Below are 18,371 nucleotides of genomic sequence, written 5' to 3'. Positions count from 1 at the left end.
ACTTGTTTACCTAATTAATACATGAAACAAGCAAAATCCATCTTTTTTAATTAGGGTCACAAAGATCTGATGGCGCAGTCCAGAGACTCTTAATTTGACTGGCTGGCAGTAGTGGGTGATAGCTTGAGAGCTCTCTCGGCTCCCATACACAGTGGCTTTAATGAGCTTTTTTGATGTGTTTCAGTCCACTAGTCTGTAAGGAGGCTAGGGTCTCAGCTTGGGTGAGGTGCAATTCAAGGCTTTCGGTTTACCCTGAAAAGAGAGCAAACAAACCCGATTCTCTTCAATTGGAAAGGTTTCCAGCTTCCTTTGGGGTCCACGAACATATAGTTCTTTATAACTATGTTATTTTTTTTTTCTTCTTCTTTCTTCACCTGCCTTTCCACTTGCATGCCCCAGGTCTTGCTATCACACCACAGCAGCATGTATTGAAGTGTCACAGGGCTAGAGCGGATTGTTTAAAGATTCTTTTTTTGCTCGAGCAAGCGGTCAAACCCTCCAGTTTTTCCATTAGCTTCGGAATGAAGGACAAAGCCATGATTTGGCTGAAGTTTGAGGGGTGAGTGAGTCGCTGAGGCTGGAGTGACTTTGACGCCCCGTCTGGGGGTGGCCTAAGCTAAGCCCCTATAATGCGCACGACTTGGCAACTTCCTTCCCTCAAGACTCGCAGGCAGAACACCGAGGCCGGCTGGCCCGTGGACAAGCTGGAGGTCGTTCAACACTTCAGTGCGCATGTGGGCAAAAGCTGCTGCGGCTCTAATCCGAAAACTGCAGAGCCAGGCTACTAAGACTAGCACATGCCTTTGTGATTAATGGAAGCCGCAGTCATTCTGTATTTGTTGTCAGGGAATGGGTGGGGGCGGGGGGGTTGGGGGGTGCTGGTGGTTGGGGCGGGGGGGGTGTTGACATCATTTGCGCCTCAATACAGGCCTGTCAGGCTTTTGTGTGTATCTAAGAGGCTGTTCATTTTTCTCTGAGCTCAGTTATTTAGTTCAAGCACTTAATTCTGGATATTCTACCCCCTGAGTGGTAAAATAAATAAACAAACAAACAAACAAACAAAATGAAATGTTAAAAAGCTTTTTTTTTTTTATTATTCTATCTGTCAGGTCGTGTGCACTGGAAGCCGTCTCCCAAACCAGAGAAATTGGGTTCTCTATCTTCACCAGCTCTGTCAGGACTCATCCGCCGCTCTGTCTCATGCCCACGCTCCATCTCTTCTTTGAGTGGACAGTCTCCCAGCAGTGACAATAGAGGCACCTCGAACAAGAGTCTGCCACAGATGGGAGGCACTGGTGTGGCATCAGCCCACGCAGGAGCTTTGGCTCCAACGACATCATTGGTTCGACCCCACACTGCTCTGCGCTCACACTCTCTCAGCCGCAACAGTTCTGCCCACAGAATGCCCCACAGCAGCAGCCTGGGCACTATCCACTCCACCATGGCAAGTGTAAAACACATACACACACAAACACACATTTAAGCATTTCTACTTTCATTATAAAACCAAAAAAAAAAAAAATGCAGTTACGCACGTCCGTGCAGCTAAACCCAAATTACAGACATATACACAATTTGATGAATTTATTTACCTGCCGTTATTACATAAAACAGGTAAGTTAATCTTTTTTAATTAGGATCACTATTACACACCGGGCTCCTGTGCACACCTAAGCGGTTGCCATGCAGCATGAATTTCTGTGTAATGAGGTGCACGCATATAAATGTGTTCATAAACAGGTCAGAATATGCTCCATGGCTCCATCTCCTCCACATCTTATTGTAACACATGCGTAGCCCCTTTACACACACCTCATTTGCTCCCTCTAACATGTGTCCCAGCTCACACTTTCTCTCTTCTTTATGCTAATCTGACTAGCCCCTAAACTCCCTCCGTTCTGCAGCGCTCCTCTCTTTAAGCACTCTTTGTAACGAGTGTTAAGATGTCCCACAGTCAGAGCAGCACTGGCACTTTTACACTCCGTCTCACAACCTGACAGTTCTGACATGCTGAGCCAACCTCCAGTCACCTGGGCTCATCTGGCACAGCAGGTACCTCTGGGATCCAGGCTGGAGCCGCCAAGCAATAGCTTGCGGCTGTGCCACTCTAATTGTGGCATCCTCGGTTTGCCTCGCTCTCCAGGCCTGCGGAGAGCGGTGAGGAAAGGAAAAGCTGATGACGGAAGGAAAAAAGGCAGCGTGCACTAATTCATCTTCATTGTGTTGTGTGTGTGTGTGTGTGTTTGTGTGTGTGTGCGCGCGCCATAGGGAGAGTCCCTGCTGAACGCGAGGAGCAAGGAGCAGGAGGCGGAGCTGACGCGGCAGACGCTGGCCGCGCTGGGGGAGTTGCGCATCCGATTCCCAGGGAAGAGCGAGGAAGAAGCGGAGGCCGTGCTGGACGAGGTGAGATAGTACGCCGTGCTCCTCTCGTTCCCCCAGCTCATTTGCGGAGAGCGCTGCCTGTAGCTCTGTCTCTCGCTCTCTCGCTCTCTCTCATTTCGTACATAATGTCATTAGCCGTCCACCTGTATGGTTAATGAGAGCTATTAGCCGTCGCCATGGAAAACGCAGCTGGGCAGCAGCACCTGTTTGAGACCCTTTCCAATATCATAACATTTTTGCACTTTGAAAGGGAATAAAATAACAAATGTTTGCAAGTTTTGTCTTTGCAGTGTCTCTCAAGTAATGAAATAAAGTTTTATAATAATACTATTATTAATATCATAATAATTCAGAAAGGATTCTTTTGGACTCATACCGGTCCATGAATTGTATTTACAAAAACTCCAAAATCTGTCCTACATTAGAAAGTTGAAGAGTGTAATTTGCCTATCTGTGTGCATCAGGGTAATTTATGGCCTCCTGATTAGTATGGAGAAGATGTAGTCCTAAATGAATTATTAATGATTTATCCAAGAAGATGAATTTAACGTTTATGACCATATCAATGCCTGAGTGCTCCGCCATCATCCTTCATTGTAACCATGTCCACGGTTCGTTTCCTCTGTGGAGGAACGAGCCAGAGATTTGTCTTGACTTGCAAGTCCACTACAGAACATAAATAGAATATTAGATCAGTAACGCAGGGACAAGGCGTGCTGATGAGAGAACAAGTATCCGGAGAAAGATTTGCCTGTTCAAAATTGATAATAATCTCAGTGTAGTCACACATTAAGATTGATCTATGAACTAGTTAAAAATGAATAAAGGAAACAATAAAGTGTGCAGCGTCTCACCGCAGAAAGAAAGAGGAGAAAGAACGCCGCGTGGTCTGTTTGTGTCAAGATTTGTCTTTGTTTATGCATGCATTTGCAGAGAGGCATTGATTTTATTTCACAGTAGTAAAAAACTGTTCAAATAATGTAAAAACAACTTAGCAGGTCCATACTTAGGAAATGCCTGAGGGGGAAAAATGCACCGAATATGGGCGACTTAATGGGAGAAGCATACTTAATGGGACAGAAATGTTGTCTTTTGTCACAAAACGAATGTAATGTTTTGTTGTTGTTGTTGTTTTTTGTCATCTACAGATTTTAAACAACTGGAAATATCATAAACCAAAAGTTGCTTCTTATTGGCTTGTGAAGTTGGATGCCACAAAACAAAGAAAGGTAAAGTATTATAAATCCACTTTTATGATAGAGTTATATACAGTAGAACTTAAAGATTACTAATTTGACGGAAATATGGAATTAAAAATTCTAAAACTGATCCATAGTTATAAATATGAATTATATATATATATATATATTTATTTATTATTATTATTTTTTTTTTTACTAAAACCTTCCACTCTGGTTGTATTAATCTTTCACATTGTGTCTGTTAAATATTTTGTGCAGCAACATAAGTGGTAATCTTTTACCGTTATCAGTATACAGTAGAAGCTTTACTGACGGTCGCCAGCCGAGCGAGGGGAAAGTTTTGAACACTGATACTGCACTGGCTTTTGTGCCAGCTTGATTTTTCTTACTGTATATAATTCAGAAAACTAGACTTTCCTAAACTGACATTGGCGTATAGCATTTTAAAGTCTAGTTATCGTCACACATTTACATTTAGGCATTTGGCAGACGCTCTTATCCAGAGCGACTTACATTTGTATCTCATTACACATCTGAGCAGGATGAGGGTTAAGGGCCTTGCTCAAGGGCCCAACAGTGGCATCTTGGTGGTTGTGGGGTTCGAACCTGGGATCTTCCGAACCGTAGTCCAATGCCTTAACCACTGAGCTACCCCTGACCCTACATGAAAACGGAGGACACCACAAGTACCCGTTTCTATTCCATGACACCAAATGCGTAACCTAATCTCCTTATGGAAAACGAGCACCTTTGCCAAATTTTAAAGAAGTCCTAACAAGTTACCACTTTGGGTATCAGCATAATCCACATCTTTCTCTGTCTAATCAAATGACATAAAACTCACCTACTGTATGGCACTTTAAATCTCTTTGCAAGGAACTTTTCTTTTTATTCAACTGAATTCTCTTCATGCTAACATGGGTTATGATAATAATCACTGATTAATACAGTCACTACAGTTTAATAGAGTGACTTTCTGTGTATTTATCATTTTATAAGACTTATTATTATCAATGGGACAGTCATCGATTATAGGCAATACCTATCGGTTAATTTCCTGTGCATTTTAAGTGATCAATTATGAAAAAAGTTGCCATCTATTTTAGGCATTTAATTTTTTAAAAAGAAAACACACCATAGTGCATGCTTTTGTCTGTGCACTCAGACAACTGCTGTGTAGCCCAAACATGCTTAAGGCACGGGCTTGCATATAATGCAGATACTGTAACTGTGCATGCTCACAACACGGCCGTGTAAAGTCGCAGATAATTTATTTCAAGGTGAACTACAATTTTAGAGAGAAAAAAACAGGCGATTCCCAGATGTGGGTGTACTTTGATTTTAGCAAAAAAAAAAATATTACAAGTAAACCACCAAGGAAGAAAAATCTTGACAAGGCGTGATATGCAAAATCTGTCACAAGGAGAACAGTATGTGTACATTGATAAATACTAGATGGTCTACAATGACAGTGTACTTCTGCTTTGACAGCGGTGTCATGTTTGTAATGTTAATACGATACATTAATAGATGCTTATGCAAGTAATCCTAGCTGATGTACTTATGTGATGTACATAACGTACTCTGGGTGTGACGACAGAGAATGTTGTCGGGATTGATTTTCAGGAAACACAACGAGTGATAAGGGTCATTGTACTGTGCGTTTAAACCGATTATTAACGGATCATTGATTGGTTTACTTAAACTGATGACCGATTATGGAATGGTTGCCGACTCCCATTGATGCTACTGTTTTCAGGGCCATTTACAGTATATAATGTAATATATAACATTGACATTATTTAATTTATTTGTCCTAAACCGATTAGAGATTATACAGTAGACTTCTATTTATTAATTGTTGTTCTCTGATTATTTTTTTTTGCTTTACAGAACAAATGTCTAAAAATGCTGTAAATATGCCTTTAAAATAAGTTCAGACTGATACAGGATCAATGCACTAATTAGTGAGCAAGTAACTCACTTCTGCAAAGTAATTTATGAAAGGAAATGTAGGTGCCTGCTTAGGGGAAGCCTACACACCTGTCTTGAGTCCCGCTTGACATTGTTCCCGTTTCTCTCCAGAATATGCTTAATTAGATTTTTTTTTTACTTCAAATGTTTGATTGGATGGATTCCTGCATCGTGCACTATTTTGTGATGAGGTAACAATTTTTGAAAAATATTACTAATTGATTAAGAATTGTTATATCAGCACTCCTAGTCTTCCTCAGAGTGGAGAAATGTCATGAAGTTCTTACATTTCTCCATTGTGGTGTAAGACTGCTGATATAAGGACTTGTCATGTGGATTTGTCTTTCCAAAATACCCAGTCTGAGTTTTTATTCATTCCCATGGAGCGTGAATTTCATGGCTTTGTGCAGAGTGAGGGCATTTTTTCTTGGAATGATATGATAAGCTCTGTTTTTCCCTCTCCATCAAGAATAAAGGGTTTTGTTTAATGAGCCTGCTGATAATAATAGGTGGAGAAACAACCTATGATTATGATTATTATTATGATTATTATTAAGATTATTATTATTATTATTATTATTATTGTTGTTGTTGTTGTTGGTGATAGTGGTGGTAGTATTTTATTATCCAATAATCTATTGTATTGTGGCACCAAACTCTTAAGAAATCGTATTTATTTAGTTTGTACAAAATATCCTAAAGTTTGGTGGGGTTGTGGTGGATTTTTCTTTTTTTTTTTCCTTTTCTCTCATGTTACATTTAGAATAATGGCATGAGTTACTGTGAGAATCCCGCACCGCAGGGGTTGCTAAGTAACAGCTGCTCTCACCTTTCTTGCTATCAAGATCGTTGCAGCACATCCTGGCTGCTCACAATCGTCTGCCAGATGGGCTGTACATACACCACGCTCCCGTCCTGTCCGAATGTATTACCACTTCATTTACCTTGCTGCAACACCCAGCTCCAAATAATGAAGCACCAGTTCCTTGATAAGCATCAGTTTCCTTGATCTTATCGCAGGACTACCATGCTGTTAGCGTCTCTGCAGTCTGTGAAGCGCATCGCAGATTGAAATGAGCTGGGAAATGATTGGATTTGGGTTCGATTCGGCACACAGTGCCCTTTTGTCTTTCAATGAGCTACGTACTAGACGTATACTATTTTTGTATGCGTGTGTGTTTTCGTATGTATATATACAGTATACACTTAACGGCTACTAAATTAGGATGCAGTTGTATACATTTTGGTACAGACGACTAGTGAAAATGCTTGTTTTGCATAGGTTTTTAATTTAATATGTAATTATTACAATTACAAAATTATATTATTGACAACATAAGTGAAAAGTGGATGCTTAGAAATACTACAACTTTGCTTACATTTAAATAGAAACATGGAAATAGTGCTAGTTACAAAATATCCAAGAAATCAAGCATTTACTCTTGTCAAGTTTTAATTAAGGCTTTCAAAACATTTTGTATTTCTTTGTTTAATGAAAAAAAATTCAGACCCCACTGTATAATAACTCAGTGAAACCTTTTTTAGGAACACTATATGAACCCTGGGTAGGGCCTCCCTTGGCTCTCACAACAGCCTTCGTTCATCAGGGCACAGATTCTACTAGATGTTGGAAAAATTTCTTTAAGATTCTGGTCTGTGTTGACATGATGCATCACAATTTCTACAGATGTTTACTTTCATGCCGTAAATCTCCCGTTCTACCACATAACTGAGGTGTTTATAGGTTTTAGATCTGGGAAAGCCACTAAAGAACATTGAATTTATTGTCATGTTCATGAAACCTGTTTAAAACAATTTTGGCTTTGTGACATGGTGCGTTATTATGCTGGAAGTAGCCGTTAGAAGATGGTAAATTGTGGCCATTAAGCCTCAATACTCAAATAGGCAGTGGCATTCAAGCAATAATTGGTATTAATGGCCCCAAAGTGTGCAAAAAAAAAAAAAAAATTCACACCATTACACCACCTCCACTAGGCTGGACTGTTGACACAAGGCAGTCTGGGTCCCATGGATTCATGCAGTTGGTGCCAAATTCTGACCCTACCATCTGTGTGTCTCAGCAGAAACTGAGATTCATCAGACCAGGCTCCATTTCTCCAGTATTTAACTGTCCTGTTTTGGTGAGCCTGTGCCCAGCTTTCTGTTCTTGGCTGACACTAGTGGAAGCCAATGTGGGCTTCTGCTGTTCGTATCCTATCCGCCTCGAGGCTTGATGTGTTGTTCCTTCTGCGATGCTTTTCTGCTCCGTACAGTTGTACAGAGAAGTTAGCAAAAACAGAAAGGGCACAGGTTCACCAAAACTGGATATATAGTTGCAGTGGGATGCCAAAAATTATTCTGATAACATGCTGTATTTATTCACAAGTTAGCCACATAAAAAATAATGGACAAAAGTGGTGATCAGTGGAGGGTGGCACACATCAAACCTTGTCTTTTAAAAGGACTTACTTTTACCTTTCATGACCCTGTACAGGATAAGCATTATAAAGTATATTGAAGAGTCAGTGCATTCAGTGAAGGATTACGTACTGAAGAAGTACTGTGATACCAACATTTTACACATCTGTATTCAGACCTCAGAATTGTTTGACCCAAGCATTCCAATTATCCACTTCTCAGCATTAGCATCAGTTTCTGATGTACTGACAGTTACTACAATTAAATATTCAGTAGCAGTTAGCATTATATTTCACCCTGAATTGCAAGTTTTGGCCAAGATTACTTACATGCACACAGGAGTAGAATGGCATCTAAAGGCAACATTTAAAAATTTAAATATGGCGTTATGACATACAGTATGTGTTAAAGTTAGTAACCCCTCTTTTAATTCTATGTGTTTTGTGTAAACACATAATAAAAGTAGAGTGTCTACTTAGTGTTAGGGAAATACAATCTTTTTTCGATTATTTTCCGCTCATTCTCATATATATTTCCTATTGTGCTTCGGATTATTGTAACATGACCCGGTTTCGACCAGACTTTACAGTAGCCGTCGGACAGATGTCTCACATTTGCCCCTAGAATACAGAGGAATTCATGGTTGACTCAACGATTGCAAGGTGCCCAGGTCCTTTGGCTGCAAAACAAGCCCACCCTCCACTGCCATGCTTGACAGTGGGTATGTTGTGTTTCTGCTGAAACGCTGTGTTTGGCTAAGATGGCACAGTGCATCAAGGCCAAACAACTCCACTTTGGTCTCTTCTGTCCATAGGACATTGTTCCCGAAGCATTGTGGTTTGTTCAGATGCAGTTTTGTGAACCTCGGTTGTGCTTCCATGTTCGTTTTATGCAGAAGACGCTCCTGGCACCCATCCACACAAACCTTACTTGTTCAGTCTTCTTCTATTTGTGCTGTCAGGGGCATTAACATTTCACATGCTCAGTCAGGCCTGTAGGGTCTGAGATGTAGCTCTTTGTTTTTGTTTTGTATTTCTCCGTGTATTGCATGGTCCGCTCTTGGGGTGAATGTCCTGGAACGTCCACCACTATGGAGATTGGCAACTGACTTAAATGCTTCCCACTTGTAAATAAACTTTCTCACTGTAGAAGACTGAACTCCAAATTGTTTGGAAATGGTTTTATAACCCTTTCCAGACTGATGTGCAGCAACAATTGCTTCTCAAAGACCATAGCTTATGTCTTTCCCTCTTGGCATCGTGTTAACACGCACCTAAATGCCCCAGACCAGCAAACTGCCAAAACTTCTGCTTTTATAGAGGTCTGCACACCTGCTGAGGATCAATTAATCAAGGGCTGATGATTAGCAGCACCTGGCTGCAACTTACCTTTTTAAAGGTGGAAGCAATAAGGGGGGGCACTTAGTATTGCCCACTTTTTTTTTTCTTCTTTTTTTTTTTGGATTCATTTTTGTTAAATAAATTACAGCATCGTGAAAAAAAGTTTTATGATGTCTGTGGTTGCGTTTGCTGAATACTAAGACCCGCTACAGTCAGATGATTTTACACAAAACACATGACTATAAATCATTGTGAATTGTTCACATGTACTCTACAACTATAACTGACGGCCAAAGCATTTTTACCTCTCGCTAAGCCCGGCACTTTCTGGCACTCTTGGTACCATTTTAGTTTATTCGTTTGGCCTGCATCTCTGTTATTGTTAGGATAAACTGTATGTAACTCGTTTATGTATAAAGTGTTAATTTAAAGGCTGGCAGCCAGTTGGTGTGGATGGAACCCAAACTGCTAAAATGAGACAAATTTGCAAACATACAAACAGAGCTATTTATAAGAACTAGCCTCAGTCTATATAAAGCATGCTGGGTAATTATCAATTTTGCCCTTTCAGCAGGTTATTATGGTATCGGTCTAAACTACATTTATGATTATTTGTCTTTTGCATTGGACATCATGTTCATTTATATAGCAGGATCTTGTTTAAAAGGTACGGGAACGATGGAAGTATAAAATACATGTAGTGAATTACAGTATGTAAAACGAAAAATTACTTAAATGCATGCTGAGCACAAATCTGAATATGAATCATTTTCTCAAGGTATGAACCAACATGAGGGCGACACGGTGGTGTAGTGGTTTGCACTGTCGTGTTCCACCTCCAGGGTCCGGGGTCCAATCATGGCCAGGCTCGATGTGTTGGGTGTGTGGGTTTCCTCCGGGTACTCTGGTTTCCTCCCACCTTCCAAAGTGTTTAGACGCTTTCCTTAAAATTGTACGTGAGCTTTAAAACATATACTGTGAGAATGACATATGTAATATAATACATTTCCATTAGTATGTTAAATATTAGTTGAAATATAAAGGATGGATGTGCAGAGAATTTCTCACAGTCGATCATTAAACCTGAGTGTCATGTGGCAGAAAATTGCCAATCAGTCAGTGAGACTGTTAGGGTTCTTCAGCCTGTTTAGCCTCAGTTTAGACTTTCTAGTACTTATCTTTCAACCTTGCACTCCAATCACCCTGTTCAGTCTCTGCACCTGTCTTTTCATCTTTTCTTCTCTCTCTCCTTCTCTCTACTCCTCAGTACAGACCTCCTCAATTGATTAGACCTGCACCAATGCCTGCATGCTTCAGTCTTTTTGATTGTGACTATAGAAAAGTAGACTATAGAAAAAGACCTGCTTTGATTCTGTAGTGCCATACATTTGTGCTCATTCATATGCTTCACCCATAAAGGTCTTGGACATTGTCCGCACCAACGTCCGATCGTTGCTCCAGCGGATCTGGAGGGAGCCTGACATCGAAAGTTTACGTCTCTACCGCCTTTTTAACCGTGTCTTCAGTCGCCTGCTCTGGAGCCATGGTCAAGGCCTGTGGAACTGTTTCTGCAGCTCTGGGTAAGAAGCTCGTAATAATACAGATAATAAATCCATAAAAAAGGAAGGTGACGAAATACACTTTATTTTCATGGTCGACGTTAGTAAATCAGATGAAGTGATATTGGTTAATAATGAAGGAATTGTTAAAGCCTTTTCCACCGAGTTAATAAAGGTAACATACACATATCGACAGCTTTAATAGGAAGATTTGTACATACATTTCATATTCATTAAATTCACACAAAGAAAAACAAATCTCATGCAAATACATGTTTCAGATAATTGCACATTAAACATCAAGGTGGAGAAAATGTGCTTTCAGTGACTGTGGCACGGTTGTTGTTGCCAGGCTGGTTGGTTGGAGTATTTCAGAACCCGCCAATCTCCCGGGGTTTTCACACACAACAGACTCTAAAGTTTACACAGAATGGTGCAATAAACAAGCGGCAGTTCTGTGGGCAGCAACACGTTATTAACGTGAGAGGTCAGAGGAGAATGGCCAGACTGTTTCGAGAATACAGAAAGGCAATTGCAACTCAAGTAACCACTCTTAACATCAAATGGGGCAGAAATGCAGGTCAAACCCTGAGACAACTGGACTACAACAGCACAGAGTCCACATCAGGTACTACTGCTTACAGCCAGGAATCTTACAGACCAGAGAAATGTTCAGTTTTAGTGAACCTGAAGCTCTTGATCTGTATCTGCATGATGTTATGTAATTGCATGATTGGCTAGTCAGGTAATTGCATGAATAAGCAGGTGTACTGGTGCTCCGGTGAATGCATATGTCTATAATGAAACTGTAAGTTAATGAGGGTAAAAGGATCTTCACTTGTCATTTCTTCTGGCCAGCAAGATTCGATGTCCTGTTCGGTGTTTTTTATTTATTTATTTATTTATTTATTTTTATCGCATTTCTGTTGATTGCCACCTACACAGTAATTTTTTTTTTCCTGACCGTAAGGACATCAAAGAAATATGTAAAATCCCCAACGTATCCGTCTATTCATTTCTTGTGTGGGTAGTGCAGTGCGTCTACAAGGTTTCTCAACAACCCACTTGCACGTCTAATTGACAGATATAGAGATATGTAACCACCCAGGTTTGTTTTAACTTAATGAGAGTGTGCATGGCACTAGGGGATTAGTGATGGTGCTAAGCACCCCATGCTGCTGCCATTTAATCAGGGCCCGGTGCATGAAGGAGGTCTGTGGGCAGCTAGAGCTCAGAGGAAAGCCCAGCAGGGGAGCATTGTGAAGGCCTCCTCGCCTGTAACGTACTCTCAGATCCCCAGCCATTATATTCCTTCATCTCTACAATCAAACACAATCACTGCTGCCGTCCAATGACTTTGAAAAGAAAAAGACATTATTTTAGCTCAATATTTTTCTTTTTTATTCAGCCCACGCTGAGGACCAGACTCGACTGATTTTTTTTTTTTAACACTCATTCATCAAAGCATCTGGTTAGACAGAAGTCCTGCGGTGTTTATTGAATTCTTTTCGGCAAGTTTTTTTTTTTTTTGTATTAAGATCTTTCTTTTCCGCTCATATATGCTTGGACCCTACAGCAGGTCATCGTGGGAGAGTATCTTCAGCAAGAGCAGCGAGGTGGTGACACCACAGGAGCTGCAGTGCTGCCAGCGCTTGGTGCAGCTGTGCCGTGACTGCCTGCTCGTGGTTTACAAGTTCGTCGTGGAGTCGCGCGGGTCGCTGACTGGCCTGAACCCGGAGTGGGATGACCCCAGGTAAACGCCTCGCCGCAGACTTTCTCTTTCCTCAACACTTTTTTTTTTTACATCTGTTCACCCTTGGTCCCCTGTGTAGCAAAGTTAAGGGGGAGATGTCTGGGAAGGGGCATATCTGACTTTTCAGCTGCGGTGGGGAAAGCTGCAAGCAGGAAAGGATGACCCTCAGATTATCACTTAACTTAGTAGGCCCCCTGAGGCGCAGCTAATTCAATTATAAAAGAGATGAGCCAGAGCGAAGTAATCTTAAGAGCTTGAGCACAGGCTGCTTCCTGCAATCTGTAACTACGGAGAATGCCATAGATTTTGAGCTTATACTGTATATACCAACAGGAATTTGGTTGTAATATACAGTATGGCGTGTTGTTGTTGCTTAAGGGGTAAGACTATAATTTAATTTAAAGACTGTCATTTAATTGCTCCTATTCTAATTAAGTAAGTCAATTAATTGCATGTACGCTCAGCATTTTCCTAACAGCTGTGTAATTCCTGTAAATACAGGTTTAAGGTGGAATCCACATGAAGCCTGGATTTCTTTCAGTATTTTCAATGTGAAAATGACGTACTTTAGCTACATGTATATTTAAAGCTGTATATTTGGTACACTGTACATGACTCGAGTCTATTCCAAGGTCCTGCCCATACTATTCCTTTTTAATAAAAATTGTATTGTACATAAAGCATGGGAAGTGTATATAATAAGACCTGGTTCAGTGAAACAGTATGTTCAGTATACTGTAGCTATGCACATGGATATTTAACTCAATCAAACCTGCTATTTTTTTCCCCCCAAATCCAGGGGTGTCCAAGTCCAGTACTGATTTGGTGATATCCTTATTCAAAGACACCTGATTAGTTTCACTACAAAGGTTTATTAGAGTTTCTTTTTGTGTTCGTTCCAACATTTGAGTTATGCTGTGACTATTATTCACGGAAAACTATTACCGAAATAAATGAAAGCTGTGTATGCGCATGTCCTCCTTCATTTTCTCCTCCCACATTAAAGCTATGACCCTGTCTTTTTGCTCTTGACTTGCGGACTGTGGTGAAGCTCGCCCTTGGGTGCCGGACCAGTCTCGTCTCGTGGCTCGACCCCTTCCTCTTCTACCCTCTCACTCCTTGACGCAGGTCTTACTACTCTTGATTTTGGATCAACCCCTCCCTTCATGTCTCCAGTCTGTCCAGACTGTACCCACCCACCCTCATGCACCTGTTTGCCACTATTGCTCGCTTGTCTCCGAACATGGCATCTTGGAGAGGGGCTGACGCTGACTAAAATAAAAAATAAAAAAGTTTTCCTAAGAAAGCAAGCCAGCCATTCCTCCATCCTCTCCACTTACCATGGCAACAAGCACCCGCTCATTCGTCACAGCGAATCGCAACAGTTTCACTGCATGGTGCATGACGCGCACTTCCATATCTTTCCCAGGACATGCCTCATTGACGGCTCAGTGGCAGAACGGAGCAGGGGGATGACAGATTAGACTTTTCACTTAGCCGGCATATGCTTTGCCTCGTTAGGAAAATGATGTCTGAGTAGGGGCATGGCACCATATTGCTGGTGACCCCCCTCCTTCCAACAGCCACTCATCCTCCTCTCTGGCATGTGCGTTGCCCCCCTACCTGCACCCATACGCTGCCTGTCCTACATCTGCCTCCTCTTGCCAGTCTTGGCCAGTGGAGAGACACGGGGTCCAGAGCGATCAGGGTGGCACAGACAGATTCTCAAGTGCATTTCTAAAAGGATGCAGGCTGCAAAACATGTCAGTTATTTATAGTGATTTTCATTTTACAAAAGACAAATGTAACCGTTTAAAATTAAGAGGGGTTTTATGGTCATTTTTTTAAAACCCCAAATTCATAGATTAAAAAGACGAAAAAAATGAACAAACATATTTTAAGCATATGCTGGACTTTTGCTACTTTGTTAATGAACAAAGTAGTATTTGATATGTATCATACATCATATGCTGTGTGTATGTATGTATACACATATCATCAAATTATAATATTTAAAGTCAAATTTATTCCTTCCCCACCAAAAATAATAATAATTTCTGCAGCCCAGTGTGACAGGACTGTTGAACATATACTTTAAACATGCAAACTGACTGGAAATACATGCAGATCCCCAAATCATTGTGTATAATTAGGAAGATCCACATATTCTTCGAAAAAGAAAAAAAAAAGAATTAAATAAAATACAGTTAGACAGCTGCTGGCTCTCAGGGGGCTTTCTGCTGGCAGGTTTTCCTAAGAACTACTCCGTGATCAAAAGCCAAGGACCTGGAGGAAGCATTAAAGAGGTCCAATTAAATATTGCCGGCAGCCTGATTGGTCTCTGAGTCACGGCGCCCCTTTACATGCATCCTTAAACAGACACCGTTGTCAGAGACGTATATATAGGCATGGCACCTTTGGCTAGGAAGATGTTTGTGCACCCTTTGGAATCATGTGAGCTTGTGTGATGAATGTGAATCTAAAATCATTTTGATTTTTTTTTAGATAACTAACATATTTTAAATGACTATATGCTCATCGATTGGTCTAATCAAAGTCATCGTTTGATATAACTGTTCATATCCTGAGATATTAATGTTATTTATGTGGTATATGTTAATACTTGAGCATTCCTCCTGATGGAATAATGTGTTTTTCCCTCCTTTCATTACTGCACTATGGTGAACGGGTTGGATGTACAGTAGTTAATCTACATTCTAAAATATCTGCTTGACAAGCACTAGCAGTACTCTTGAGCAGTTTCAAGGGCATTCTTCTTGAACTAAATGAAGTTAATTTGACTTTTCACAAGTCTCCTGGGTATGACGGCAATGCAGCAGAAGCCCTCAGAGCAAATCTTTTTTAGTATACTTAGAAGAAGCAGCATGGCTAATTTGTCCTGGGGATATTATACAAGGAAGACTGTCACAAGTACCGTGTTACAGTGACAAGCCCAGTGGTTATTTTACAGTTACTTTTACTGTTTATTTTTTTTAATTGTCATCTTGCACTAACCAGGTGTAGGTCATTCGGTTAGAGCCACAATAAAGTATTGTGTTAGCTTTCACGGCCTTTTAATGAAGAAACAATGTACATGGCCTCATTAACACTCTGTGATGAGATCTGAACAGCTCTCCTATGTGGGTCATATCCTGCCTCAATTGGTTCACCTCCACGTCTCATTTCAGACCCTAATTATCTTAGCCAGGATCCACTTTCGGACATCCTTCTCCTGTTAGGTGGATTTAAACAGCGCTGATGTTAAACAGTGTCCTCTGCCAGTCTATTAACACCAGGCTTGTTCGGCTGCCCGAGTGAAGATGCAAAATGTCACTCATCGTTAAAAACAGACGGCATTTACAAGACGGGATCAGGGGAAAACAGAAAGGTTGGAGCCTGTGTTGGACAGTATTGAGCCAAGAAGGTGGGGGGGGGGGATGGGGATGGGGTTTGCTTTATGTTGTCAGGTTGCTAACACGGCCTGATCTTCTCATGTGACCTTTGGCAACTCTAATCCGTTTTTCACATCTCCTGTCCATCCCCTGTGTCTTTTTTCCCCCATTTCTGTGTGCGTAGGTATCTGGTGCCAGTAACCTCCCAGTTCGTCATCAAGTGGCCTTCCTCCAGCTCGAGCCGGAACGTGGCCTCTCGGAGTCTTTTCACTACCCGCATGGGCCACTTCTAATCCACCATGGACGCTCGTCGCCTCATGAGGAGGGAAAGGGGCACGGATCCCTCTGCTAACCCCCTTGGGGACACACTAACTCTGGAAGCATGTGAAAATGGATCTTGCCAGTTTGCTTTTTTAGATGTAGTCATCGCCGCATCAGAGGCAGACAATTAGGCGGGTCCTTTCTTGAGTTCGGCTTGTGTCCACGGATCTCCTGTATTAAAAAAAAAAAAGGGGGTCTACTGTACAGACAGTTAATTCCTTTATTATCCACAATTATGGATTTTGTGTCCCAAGACTTGCAAAACTATTCTGTCAATAACAGTGAATGTTTCAATGAAGTTTTACGGAATGGGATTTGTTTGTATGCTCGTCGTCGAAGAAAGATAACATTCAATTCTGTTTTTCCTTTTTTCGCTGCTTGCAATGTTTGCCAAAGGCTGGTGCTGTTTTTCTTAAATGATTTTATTACATTTTGCCACAGTATGTAGTAGTAAGAGGAATTTAGGTGTAGGAGGGTGTACAGAAGGGTTCTGCCCAACTGCTTATATTCAAGAGCCAGAATTAACGAAGGTCTCCTGAAAGCATGCCTCTCAGAAGAGAGTTACATTCATGCAGTGCTGCAGCCAGTACTGATCTCTTGCATATGCGTATACATAGTTCTTTAAACTTGTGTGTTTTTCATTGCACATCAGAAATACTTGAATTTATTTATACTATTTATTTTATTTTAAATGTTTTAAGTCACATGCACTACTAACTTAAGTTTTTTTTTAATATTTTCATTTAATCTAAATTTTATGTATGTTAGCGTTTTTTTTTTTTTGTTGTTGGTGGTGATATTTAAAAGGTATGAGAATAAGTTTTAAAGTACTGTAGATGCCATGTTTGTGTTTTAGCAGCTATGTCGATATTTTCTCAGCCTGTATGCAAGTGCCAGTGCAGATTGTGGCGTGCCAAGGCTAAGCACAACCAGGAATGTGTTAATGGCTTCTAAATTGAGGTTAGTGAGTAATTAGAATGCTCTGTATGACAGTAGGTAGTGTTAGAATTTCAATTTGAAAAAGCTCCTGGTAGCTAATTTTCAGGTAGGTTGTATTCCGTAAAAATGCTAATGCAGGATTTTTTCCTTCCTTCCTTCCTTTCTTTTTTTTTGTTTGTTTGTTTGGTTATGCCCTTCAGCAGTCCTTTTGTAACGAGTATGGCGATAACTTTAAGCTAAGAAACCTATATGCTATATATATTTTTTTTCTCCTTTCCCTGTCATTTCACTATGCCTGGATTTCATTCATGCTCATTCTAGATAATGATTTTTAAGTTTAACAGCAATAAAAGACTGGTGGTTTGAGCTGTATTTATCATTAAGCTGTCTCTGACATCTTTGTCTTTGCCTTTTCTTTCCTTCTAATGTTGTTGTAACTCAAGAGATCTTGAGAATATCTAAACAAGCATGCACACACTCGTCAGCCTGCACAAAACTGACACTCCACTACTGTATCAATCCACCCTGTCTCATGTGAAACTCGGAAGAGCAACCTTTCTAACCTTGTCATGTCATGTCCCGACTCAAGGCCAAGGGAATAGATGTGATCCTATCCCTTATTTACACTAGCTCACTCAATTTCAGGCTGCCAGCCATCTTTTTTTTGTCTCTGCCTTTCCTCCCCCTACATCCCTCCCTCCTCCTTTCTGCCAAGTGTGGTGCTGTAGAGTCATGACCTTGAAATTCTTCCGTGAACAATAGCTGCGCTTTTTAAGCAACTGACTCAGAAACTTGAAGACTATTCCCCTGCCCTCTGGTGTTAAATCCTTGTCACCCAGCATGGTCAGCCAGTGGGAACCGAGCTAGTTTCACCTGCAGTGGAGTGTGGACTCTATGTAGGTTCGTGCCGATGACCCACTTACAGGTTTCATTAATACCATGGGTATCAGACTCTGTCTGACTGTGATCACGTCTTGGTGAATGCAATCAAAAAACCCATTTGTTTTAATCCTGCATATCAAAAGGACAGAAATCAAGGGGCTTTAATCATGACTCATCAAAATAAGACATCCTCTGGTCGATTTAAGAAG

General features: G+C 40.9%; 1 protein-coding gene across 2 annotated transcripts in view; it reads left to right on the top strand.

The window, feature by feature from the left end:
• The window catches only part of ttll7 (tubulin tyrosine ligase-like family, member 7), a 59,835-nt gene extending 42,161 nt beyond the window's left edge, over positions 1–17,674 (top strand). The window contains exons 16-22 of one of the 2 annotated variants that reach the window (XM_053512610.1): positions 1,110–1,444; positions 2,269–2,403; positions 3,531–3,611; positions 10,736–10,896; positions 12,452–12,628; positions 13,680–13,756; positions 16,205–16,296. In XM_053512610.1, coding sequence (XP_053368585.1) covers positions 1,110–1,444; positions 2,269–2,403; positions 3,531–3,611; positions 10,736–10,896; positions 12,452–12,628; positions 13,680–13,756; positions 16,205–16,221 — 983 coding nt within the window. In that variant the 3' untranslated portion in view covers positions 16,222–16,296. Of the gene's footprint in view, positions 1–1,109; positions 1,445–2,268; positions 2,404–3,530; positions 3,612–10,735; positions 10,897–12,451; positions 12,629–13,679; positions 13,757–16,204 lie in introns of both variants that reach the window. The other variant, XM_053512609.1, reaches the window with a different exon arrangement.
• The last annotated feature ends 697 nt before the right edge of the window (positions 17,675–18,371 follow it).

This window comes from Clarias gariepinus, chromosome 15 (assembly GCF_024256425.1).
Source record: "Clarias gariepinus isolate MV-2021 ecotype Netherlands chromosome 15, CGAR_prim_01v2, whole genome shotgun sequence".
NCBI classification, from domain to species: domain Eukaryota; kingdom Metazoa; phylum Chordata; class Actinopteri; order Siluriformes; family Clariidae; genus Clarias; species Clarias gariepinus.
This window is presented reverse-complemented; position numbering and strand designations above follow the sequence as displayed.